The sequence below is a fragment of the Pavona decussata genome, unplaced genomic scaffold (assembly GCF_977016875.1).
Source record: "Pavona decussata unplaced genomic scaffold, jaPavDecu1.1 SCAFFOLD_171, whole genome shotgun sequence".
In the NCBI taxonomy this organism is placed as follows: domain Eukaryota; kingdom Metazoa; phylum Cnidaria; class Anthozoa; order Scleractinia; family Agariciidae; genus Pavona; species Pavona decussata.
Genome location: NW_028145582.1, coordinates 58,546 through 70,000, shown reverse-complemented (window position 1 = coordinate 70,000; position 11,455 = coordinate 58,546). Strand labels below are relative to the sequence as shown.

Below are 11,455 nucleotides of genomic sequence, written 5' to 3'. Positions count from 1 at the left end.
ACGGTTTTGATGGAGGTACTGTAAGAACTTCTTATTGGCAAAAAGTTTGATTTGCCTGCGTTAGTAAACGCTTAGAATCAGACATTAGACGCGACGAGTTTGGGATTCGTCATGCATGGTCAAATTTTCCTTTACCCTCACCTTTGCTCCCCGGTAGAAATAAGATGTATCATCCTTGAACTCGCTGTCGTACTCCGAATGAGTGGAGTTATTCAACTCACATCTGTGTTTTACGTCTCCATTTTTTGGCTCTTTTCTAAAGTTAAAACTAACGCAATTTGGCTCCTGGTAACACATCAGCTCACAGAGATCCATGTCCAGGATGCTGATGACTTTTATCGTGTGATTCAACAATCGTTTGTTCGCAAAGAAGAAGGAGGCTGGAAACTCTATGGAGCGAAATTCTCATTAAAAAATCAAATGAAAATGTATCCTTGAATTTCCCTGGGAGGGACTGTTTGAGGTGGCCAGTGGAGACTCTCAGATTCAGTGAAGATTAATTGAGCACGCGGGTACGACTTTTTAAATAAACATTATGGCTTGACGTATTGTAGGTAATCAATTGTCAGACCAGTTTTGTTTCTAGGATGTCCTTATCAGCCGGAAAACAACGGGAAGAAGTGATATGGTTTTAAATATGATGGTCGTACTCGTGCTCGATCTTGAGTCGTTTTAAGATCAGAAGGTCCGTATAAAAGGGGCAGTCATATATTTTGTGTTACTATGAATAGCCAAAGGAACGTATCGGTTTCAATGGAATCGTTCAAATAATTGTAGAGTCTCGTTAACAATAATACTTCTAGTGCACAGAAACTACTTTTAATTTTGTTTGGCTGTGAATGTCTAGGATAGAAAGGGATTGCAACTTGGAATAAGTGGCCCTTCTTGTGTCATTTGGAGAGGTCGCTAAAAACTGGCTATGGTTTATTCTTCCTATGAGAAACTGACCTTTTAAAGTTTTAAATGTTTTCCTTCCGTTCTGGTAAGCGCAATTTTATGTTACAAAACAGGCTCTTTGTCAAATATTTGGGAAGTTTTGACCAAAATACAGTAAAAAGGCTGTGACAGTGCCCTTTTAAGTGACGTTCCGACAACCTGACCGAAAATCATTTTCAGAGTCTGCTCAGGTTGTCGAAACGTCAGTCAGTGTGACCTCAAACAGTCTTTCTAATATATTCTCCGGACTTTACCCACCCAAGTGATCATAATTTGTCTTCTAATGTCATGAAGTCTGCGTTAATTTACATTAAAAAAAAGGCAAAACAAAAACAAAATAAACAGGAATAAGCAAATCGTTGGCCCTCTCCTCAACACCTCTCTCTACTCGTTATTCTTATGGAAAATATCGGTGGTTTCTTTGGCAGCAACCATTTACTGATGTCACAAAATGCAATGTGCTTTGATAGAATTGGAGTTAACGCCAACGTTTTCTCTCCTAAAACTTTACAATAAACCGCGCTAACCATAACAACTTGGTACCTGTTCTCAAACATTGCCACTAAAATGGATATTATTTCGACCAAATAAAAGCTTTTATGTCTCCCCCCGATGTCGTCATCCATTAGGTTTTTTTGAGCTTGCTATGAGACAATGGTTCAGGTTCCTCGTTTGAACCTTAGATCTTTACTAAAACAGATCACCATCATATTATTATCACGAGACTTCCAGGGCAATAATCTTTTCGCAACATCACGAGGCTTTTGGACTAATGTTCACTCACATTAAAAATACTTAGCTTCTCTTCATAGTTAGGCAAAGACCCTTTATAAGAGGGCGTATCCATTTAAATGTTGCTCACAATCGCACAGAGGAGACATAAATGTGATACATTTACATGTCGTAACTTATAATTGACTCTTATATTCGACTCATTTTGAATCCACTTGTTATATCTCAGTGGTGAATCCAGACCTTCAGTAAGTGGTGGGCCCGCTCTCGAACGTTCTTTTTGCTTGTCTTCGTGAAAAGACATATATCTTCGCCCCCTGCCCTATGGGCCTCGGTTTTGGTCTCAAAACTAAAGGATTCGCATCTTAACACAATAATCTTCTAAATGCGAGGTGACAGCGCACGAAGAAATAAATACTTGCAACGAGAGAAATAAACTCTAGAAACTGCCATAAACTTGCCATAAACTTAGTCACTTTCGTGTAGTTAAAGTCTAGCTACCTTTTTGTCCATTCAAGAAGTCCTTCAAAAGGAATTCGTATTGTGATCACTAAAAACGTTTTCCTTATTGACTATATATACAATTAAATTGTGAGTTTTTTCCTCACGAATTTAATAGCAAATTGCTTAATTTATGATATCGGTGAATAAAATGAGAATAATAATAACAATAATAAAAAAAATTCAATAAAGAAGTATTTTTTTGCTGTTGGTTATGACTATACAGGAAAAGCAAAACTTAGCTATTGGAATCAAAAAATACAATTGGTGGTAGCCAAACACTTTTTAGAGATAATTAAGCAACAAGTTTTGTAAAAAAAAAAAAAAAAAACAACAAAAAAAAAAAAACAGTAAAATACAAAGCAGTCTATGGCGTTTTTCCAAATGGAAGCTTTATTATCTCTGAAAAATGCACGGTCACCCCCAATTTTCCTTTGGATATCAATAACACTTGCCAAGGTTTACTTTCTCCGCATAGTTTTAAGACGCGCAAAAATATCCCTGTATGAATAGATACCACCCACAGGATACCCGAGTATCTCGAGATGCGCAACAACAAAGTCAACGATTGGTTCTCTTCTTATCTTAAATCGCGTTCACAGACTACTAATATCGGTCCCCATATTTCTGAAAAGGCCCCTGCAGAATGTGGCGTTCCTCAAGGTTCTGTTCTAGGGCCTTTACTCTTTTTGTTGTATATAAATGATATCACTAACTGTTCAGATAAGTTCAAGTTTTATTTATTTGCTGATTACACTAGTATCCTGTGCAGTAATAGGAACCTTAAATCCTTAGAACTAGAAGTAAACACTGAATTAGATAAACTTTGCGAATGACTAACAACGAAAAAGTTAACTCTAAATACTAAGAAATATAATCATGTAATATTTCTTAATTACAAAAAGAAACCTCCTTATCAACCAACGATAAATATTTACGACAACGATAAAGTTTCTTATTATGTAAAAGTTAGTGGTATACCGAGTGGTAGCAAATCGATAAAAACGCTATCCCGCCAGTGGCGATATCATTTCCATCCACACATGTGTGATATCATTTTTGACCAATCAGCTCGCAGTATTTTCGCGCGCTGTCAAACACTTGGGGTTTTCCGAAGAATTTTCCGCCGTTTGGCTGTCGTTTGGTCTTTTTGGAGTTTTTGAATTGGTCTTTTCGCGAGTCGAAGTTAGGTTTATTCTAAAATAGAGACAAGCTCAAGTAGATTTGTTGAGATCACAGATAAGAAACTGATCGAATTCGCAAAAGAACAAGAAAATCCGAATACAAAGAGAAAAACTGCGTACGACGTCGAGTAGTGTGAGGGTAGTTGAAAGCAGCGATGCAAGCTAGAACGGTATGTTCAGATTTACTTGTTACTGTAAACTAAATTTCTAACCATATTTAAATATGCCATTAGTTTATACCAGGGACCTACCTGTTTATCCGTTTTCTATTTATATAGATTTTATATGTGGCCTTTTCGCTTAGTCTTAGTTTGTATTTACATAACTCGGCCTGGTTTACGATTGATACAGATAAACAACTGACTGTAAGCTTATGTACTCAATTTCAAACCTTAGTTTTTGAAATAAAGAACAATGAATATTTTGCTGTATTGTGAGGATTTTATAAAATAAAAAGAAAATTACATGGTCGCTTGGAGATACGAAATTTCTCTTCTCATGTTGAAAAATATTTCACTCTTTCGCTGCGCTCACTCGTCAAATATTTTTCAACACTCGAAGAGAAATTTCGTATCTCCGCGCGGCCATGTAATATCCTCTATATATTCACCATTAGAATGTAAAGATCATGTGAAATATCTTGGCATACTCATTGACAAGAATCTCAACTGGAAAGTGCATATAGATTTAATTGCTCTAAAAATAAGCAAGGCCATTGGCATGATAGCTAAATTGAGACATTTTGTACCTATCTCTATTCTTGTCAAGTTATATCAATCTCTTATTTCCCCCTACCTCATGTATGGAATTAGTTCGTGGGGTCAAGCTTCTCAGTCTAACTTAGAAAAGCTTCTTCTTCTACAAAAACGAGCTCTACGTTTGATGAACTTTTCTACAAAAAGTGAACATGCTGTTCCTTACTTCGTTAACCTTAACATCCTACCTGTTCATTTTCTCTATATCGAATCTGTTTCCTGTTTAATGTATGATATCCAAAACAAACTAGCACCTGTCCATTTTCAAAATTTATTTAAAGATGTCTCAGATATACATTCCTACAACACCAGGTCAGCAACCGCCGACAAATTTTATATCATGTCTTCACGTCTTGATCAACTAAAGAATTCATTTTCTCGATTTGGCGCACAGCTATGGAATTCTTTATCGGATAATATTACAAAAGTCTGACAAGAGAAGATTATTCAAAAAACAAATACATGAAATACTAATCAACATTTTAAAAAAAGAAAATGCTTACCTTACACCTTCTTCAATTCTTAAAATAATGAAAAACTTGTACATTTGTAACAATCCTTTAATTTGTATCAACTAGCGAATCCTTTTTGCGTCACTTCTTTATTTACTACTTATTTAACTTTTATTTAAGTCAATTTGTAAACGCCAAATTTATTTGTATTTAGTTTAGTATAGACATACCTACCCGCCTCGACTAGCTTCAGCTATTTGCGGGTAAGTATATAACCAGCTTTTAACTGTCTGTTTTAATAAAGTGTTGCTTTTGTTGTTGTTTTTGTTGTCACCGTCCTTCAAAAAAGAAGAAATAAGTAAACAATAAAATAATGTTAAAAAAGCTGAAAATGCCCGTCACGCCCATACTCTTTACGATGTTACTCCATTATTCCTTTTACTAACAACACAACGTGAATCTTGTCCTAGGTCTTAACAACTTTTAACAAATTTTCATGCCTATTAACAAAGTCCTATTTGCTATTCAGGTTTAGAGCAAACTAGTCGTCTTGTATAGTCTTCTGACAAAGAGTAGCAGCCCAAGATTTCTCGCAAGCTATGTCATTCCACACCGGATGGCTAGGGTGAACGACTACATGGGTGCAATTCTCGTTGTTGTCATAGTTGTTTGGTTCTCCAGATCCCCAAGAGTCATAGTTTCCTTCTATTGGCGTGCCATCAACCCAGTAGAACTTCGAGTCCGAGGTATTTCGCCTGAGGCCGATCCATGCCCGCTTTGAACCCTCCCTATTAAGCAAGTCGCTAATAAAAGTGTTTTCCTCGGCTGAGTTGATAATTGGAAGGTTTGCGTTCATACCTTGGCATTTTTGCCAGGCATCCCCCATTGTGGTGTATGTGGTACTCACAATGAAATAACATGAGTCTTTACTAGCAGCCCAGCTTGCAGGACAACCTGACATGAAAACAACAAGCAAAATAAAATATTCCATTTTGCATATAAGTACTTTTGTTATATACGTATACTTTTAAATGCTCAATTCAGCTGCAAGGCTGTGATGTATTAAAATAAAGTATCTTCTCTTCTTAGAATAGGAAAAACAATCGTTAAAAATCAATCTGTGAGCAGGGTCTTCTCCAAACTCTTGGACTTGTTACACTAGTTAAAGACGGTGCCTACTAATAACGAAGTATTTTTGCGCGGTTTATCACTATGTGGGAAAAGCAGATATTGGTAGCAGCTATTGAAATCCAAAAAGAAAATTGGGGGTAACCACGCATTTTTTAGAGATAACTAAGCAACAATTATTCTAAAAAGCAGCAAAATACAAAGCAATGTATGGCGCTTTCTTCCAAATTGAAGTTTTATTATCTCTGAAAAATGCATGGTTACCTCCAATTTTCTATTTGGATACCAAAATCATTTGCTGAGTTCTGCTTTCTCCTCATAGTTTTAAAGCGTGCGAAAATATCCCTGTAATAGTAGGCACCACCCACCCGGGTATCTCCAGATGCGCAGAACGTATGCGCAGTAACAATAAAATAATTACGGAAAAGTATTTGTAGGCATGATGATAGGTCTCTTATAGTCACTTTGTATACAGTGATTACTGGATTCAAAAAGAGTATTTACTTTTTTTGTCCGTTCAGTTCTTAGTTCGTACAGTTTTTTTTTTCGGTCGGGAGAACTTGATAAACGTTCCGTAAAGAAATGTTTGCTGTCCCTAAACTGCATTCAGATTCAGAGGGGTAAATGGCTTTAAAGTCCGTACAGTTCGTTCGGACCATGAAGATCACTCACGATCCGTAATTAATTACGGTCCCTATCGGGTTTGTTAATCTTCCCAAGTTTAACTCTGATTTTAATAAATTCGTTTCTCGGGTTAGCGGTTAAGGTACTTTTATTTTTTACACTAATTTAAGACTGTTAACCTTAACAGGCTTACCCTTTTCACGATGATGAACCTCAAATCCCGAGGGACATACACAACGATATCCTTTGTCTGTAAAACCTGATTGGCAAATCCCATTGTTCCGGCATAGCTTCTTTATACATGCGTTATCCAAAAAGGAAAAATAATAAAGAAAAAGATAATTTAGTTTCTAAACTTGCCTAGTGAATTAACTTGAAATTCTTCAAAATGCCCGTGTTTGGTCGTTGGAAGAATTGACAAAGATGCATGTCTTAACCAGTCGCTCGACACTTTAGCCTAAATAATCATTGCTTAAAACGCACGGCAGCCCGTTAGACAAAAAGCAGCAAATCGTTAATAGATAATTACTGAGGTAGTCGGTGCTATGAAAGATATTGTAGCCAGCTGAGGGGGTAACGAAATCTAACAACGCTTGCCATCCCACTGATTTGTTTTTGTTTTTCACGTTGCCATACTCCGAACAGTGCTCACCATATAAAGCATATACAAACCACAATTACTTGATTCGCTCAAATGAAGGGCTAACGCTCGAAACGTCAACTCTCGAATCTCTTTACAAAGGCCAAATTACCTTATCAACTCTGCTGATAAATCAAAATTTCGTTTACCAAAATTTTCCTAAATTTTCAGTTGAAATTGAATATATGCAAATTCGTACATTCAGAAAATAAACAGCTCCCAGTTGGTTTGATAGCTCAATTGTTAGAGCACTGCACCGGTATCGCAGCGGTCATGGGTTCAAATACCGTTCAATCTTAAATTTTCTTTAAGGCTTTCTTTTGCAACACTTAATAAGCGTATATAAGTGCGAGAATCATTCAGTTGTTCATTAAATATTCTGTTGTAATGTTGTAAAAAGTTTGGTTTTCACGGTCAAATATTCAGTTACCCTCACCTTTGCTCCTCGGTAGAAGTAAGATGGATCATCCTTGAACTCGCTGTCGTGCTCCAAATGAGTTGAGTTATTTAACTCACATCTGTGTTTTACTCCTCCATGTTCTGGGTTCTTTCTAAAGTTAAAACTGACGCAGTTCGACTTCTGGTAACACATCAGCTCACAGAGATCCATGTCCAGGACGCTGATGACTTTTATTGAGAGATTCACCAATCGTTTATTCGCAAAGAAGAAGGAAGCTGGAAACTCCACGGAGCGAAAATCTCAAGAAAAAATCAGATGAACATGTATCCCTAAATTTACCTGGAAGGGGCGCTTTGAGGTGGCCATTGGGGACCTTCAGATTCAGTGACTACGGGAACGATATTGAACACGCGGGGATGACTTTTCAAATAAAGTTTACGACGTACTTTAGATAATCATTTGTTGATCAGACCAATCTTGTTTTTTTAGGAGGTCCTTATCGGCCGGACAACAACGGGAAGAAGTGAGAGTTTGGGGGATCTGAAGGGTTTAAAATGTCAAGGTCGTACTGTGCTCAATCTCGAGTTGTTCTCAGATCTGAAGGTCCATATTAAAGGGGCAGTGCCACCTATTTTTAGTGTCACTATGAATAGCCAGAAATCGTATTTGTGTCAATGGAATCGTTAATATACAATGATAGAGTCTTGTTAGCAATAACCCCGCCAGTGCACAGAAACTACTTTTAATTATTTTTGGCCGTGGATGTCTAGGATGGAAGTGGATTCCAACTTAAAAAAAAAAAATTGTCCCTTCCTTTGTGTTTTAAAGAGGTCGCTAAAAATTGATTATAATTCTTTTCTTAATTCCTGCGAGAAAACCTTTTAAGGTTTCGAATAATTTCTTCTCGGTGTGGTAAGAGCACTTTTATGTTACAAGACAGGTTCTTCGTCAAGCATTTGAGCAGATTTTACCAAAATACAGCAAGATCACCGTGGCAGTGCTATTTTAAGTGACGTTTCGACAACCTGACCGAAAATCATTTTCAGAGTCTGTTCAGATTGTAGGTACCTCAGTCAATAAAACCTCAAACAGTCTTCCTAATTCTCAGGACTTCACCCACCCAAGTGATCATAATTTGTCTACTAATGACATGAGTTCTGAATTAATTTCAATTAATTTAAAACGGAATAATCAAGAATAAACAAAACCTCGTCCCTCTATTACACCTTTCTCTACCCGTTATTCTGGTGGAAACTATCGTCGGCTTCTTTGGCAGCCACCATTTATTAATGTGACAGAATGAAATGTGCTATGAAAGAATTGGGGCTAACGCCAACGTTTTTTCCCCTCAAACTTTAATATAATCTGTTTGATGTTAAGCGCTAACCATAACAGCCTCAGGTACCTGTTCTTAAACATTTTCCCCTAAATGTGATGTATTTACATGTCGTAAATTATATTCGACGGTTATATTCGACTAATTTTGAAACCACCTGCCATATCTCAGTGGCGAATCCACGCCTTCAGTCTTCAGTAGGTGGTGGGCCCGCTCTCGAACGTTCGATGTCCTTGTTTTTGTGAAACGAAATATGTCTTCGCCCTCTGCCCCACGGGCATCGGTTTTGTTCTCAAAACTAATGGATTCGCATCTTACCACAATACTTCTAAATGCGTGAATATACAGCTCAGAGGTCATCTTATTATTATTTAGAGGAAAAAAACTTTGTGAATGCTATGTTTGAGCAATGCAATTGAAATTTAGGACACAATGTTAGGAGCATTAGATGAATTTTTTATATATACCACAGAAAAATTGTTTCAATTTTTATATTATAAAAAGTGGTGAATTTAATGTCACCGTTGTATGTTAATACAACGTTCTTGTTTAACGCAAAAGAGATAAATAAGATCAAACTTTTCTCAAACTCTGGTTGAATGAGTGATTCTATTATTTGTTTTTTATTAGGGCCGTGGGTTCCTAAGACAAGTATTTTCTTCTTTTAAACAGATCATTAACTTGAAAGCATTTCTACGTTTTCTTAAATGAGGTCTTTGGTATAATTTGCATGTATACAGTTCCACCGTTCCATTAAAAATTTTAATTAAAAACCGCTTAAAAAATACGTTTATGAAGGACAAAAACTAATTTGAAAGGATAATATGTGATTGAGATATCACAGTATCCATGGGAAGTCGAAGTTATGTGGCAAGAGGAGTTTTTGCATGTAATAGATTATCGCTGCAGTTGAAAACAATACGTAATTGCCCCAGAAAACACCTGTCAATTTAGCGTAGCAAACATCAGACATCAGTCCGTCTTCTGTAAAGTGTTGCCTTTCGAGAGCTATTTTGGCTGTGTAACGTTTTATCTTGTTTTGTATATGACCATATCTTTTATTATGAATAACGATAAGGTCTGAAAGCCTTTTGTGTCTCACTAAGCATGTCTCTGATCGTCTCAATGACGGCGACAAAAACCTAATTAAACTTTCGGTCGTTTCTTCTTTTATGTCTACTTTTGCAACTGAATTTATTTTGAAGAATGATTCTTATTACAAGTGGAAAGTTATTGACTTCATTTCTTGTAAGTCGCCAATAAAAGCTGAATTCCCAATGAAAATTGATGAAAGAATTTACATTTATTTATATTCCTCACTTGTTTACGATGTATTTTTTTTTTTTCTATTAACGTTCACTCTCGCATTTTTTAGGGTTTGAAAGACTCGTCATATTCGTATCAAAGAGTCACCTCTTAGACTTCGGTGTTTAACGTACCAAGAAAGTATTCTCTAGTTTGACAATAAAGGTTCGTTGCACAAGGCAGATAGCTGGTGGCTTCTGTTACGTCACGAAAATACAAAAGAGCGATGATAATTTGTTCAAAATAACTATGAATTTAGAACGTGTCAAAAACTTGAAATTAATGCTTAAAAGACGTTTCGGAGGCAAGTATATTGTGGTTTGAAGTATTTTACAGCCAATAACCTAAGCTTTAAAATTCCTAACAGAATGGAATTAAATGTGGCTTAATAAAAAAGATAAATATAAGAAAATAATGGTCTAATTTAACGAAAAAAAAATGCTCTCACCTTCTAATCGAACTGGAACTGACATTACACAAGCCATCGACACGAGAGACAAGAATAGAAAGTGACCCATTTCTTCTTAGAAGTAAAAACTCCTCCCGTCTGGTCAACACCCTTAATAAATAAGGGTTGATTGCCTCTCAAAGACACACCAAAATAGTTTTAGCTCAGTCAACTAACGTAAGAAAGTTTTAGTTCACCCTGCAGACAAACCAACATCTGCCAAAATGTAGTTTCCCAACAATGGTAGCCATAAATTTACAGTTTTCATACATAATTTACAATGGGGAGTATGTTTATGAATATGTGATAAGACTCATCTTAACGTAACCAGTCGTGTGATTGTGTATTGAGCACTACACTTCATGTTAGCAGGTTTACTTAACATTTTTTTCAAAAGTGACTCTTGAATTATGGAAGGACCACTTGTAAAAACAGCAGCAAAGTGAAGCCGGACCTTGGTGTAGACCAGGACCAGCAATGTTGCACAAAACGTAAAACCGAATGATCGGAGAGCTAAATAGGGTAGTTTTATCGCCCAATATTTCGGTTAGAAAAAGCTAACCTTCTTTAGGGGATGCAAAAAGCTAAGTATAAATTGGAAATAATGGTTAATAAAATAGTCATGTTGATTGGGGTGATTCTACAGCTGAGGGATGACATTTCTCTTGGTTGTAGAGAAGAAATTGACTGGAATTGCTGGGAAGACATCTGCTGCATCTGTGATGTCTGATTGGATCCTGTTAGAGCAGATGACAGAACATCACTGCACTTTCTGAGCTGAGTTGACGATGGCCGGGAATTGTAATGTTGGAGACTGTTCGGGTTTCTGTGGCCCGAAATTTGTCAAATGTGCCGACCTGCCAAGCCGGCTTGTGATCACAAGATCATCGCCCGAACACAATGATCTGCGTATGCGGTCGACAGCACTGCCTTTTCGCTGATCTCTTTAATCATGTTGGCCACTGTGTTAACACCAAGGGGGTTCTTTTCGTATCAGACGGTTTGCACGGCGCA

General features: G+C 36.8%; 2 protein-coding genes across 3 annotated transcripts in view; both read right to left on the bottom strand.

The window, feature by feature from the left end:
• Positions 1–11,455, bottom strand: part of LOC146463961 (uncharacterized) — a gene marked incomplete at its 3' end in the record, with an annotated part of 74,769 nt that overhangs the window by 33,013 nt on the left and 30,301 nt on the right. The gene's annotated exons all lie outside the window — the stretch shown is intronic.
• LOC146463966 (C-type lectin domain family 4 member A-like) lies at positions 3,962–10,671 on the bottom strand. Of its 2 annotated transcripts, XM_085083832.1 has the most exons (5): positions 10,442–10,671; positions 7,389–7,651; positions 6,506–6,605; positions 5,419–5,514; positions 3,962–4,898 (listed from the first exon to the last, which is right to left on the bottom strand). In XM_085083832.1, exons 1-5 carry the CDS (start codon positions 10,509–10,511, stop codon positions 4,891–4,893), a joined length of 537 nt encoding a protein of 178 aa, XP_084939958.1. In that variant the 5' UTR covers positions 10,512–10,671; the 3' UTR covers positions 3,962–4,890. The 2 variants fall into 2 exon arrangements, with proteins under 2 accessions (XP_084939958.1, XP_084939957.1); XM_085083831.1 differs by having other exon boundaries at positions 3,962–5,514.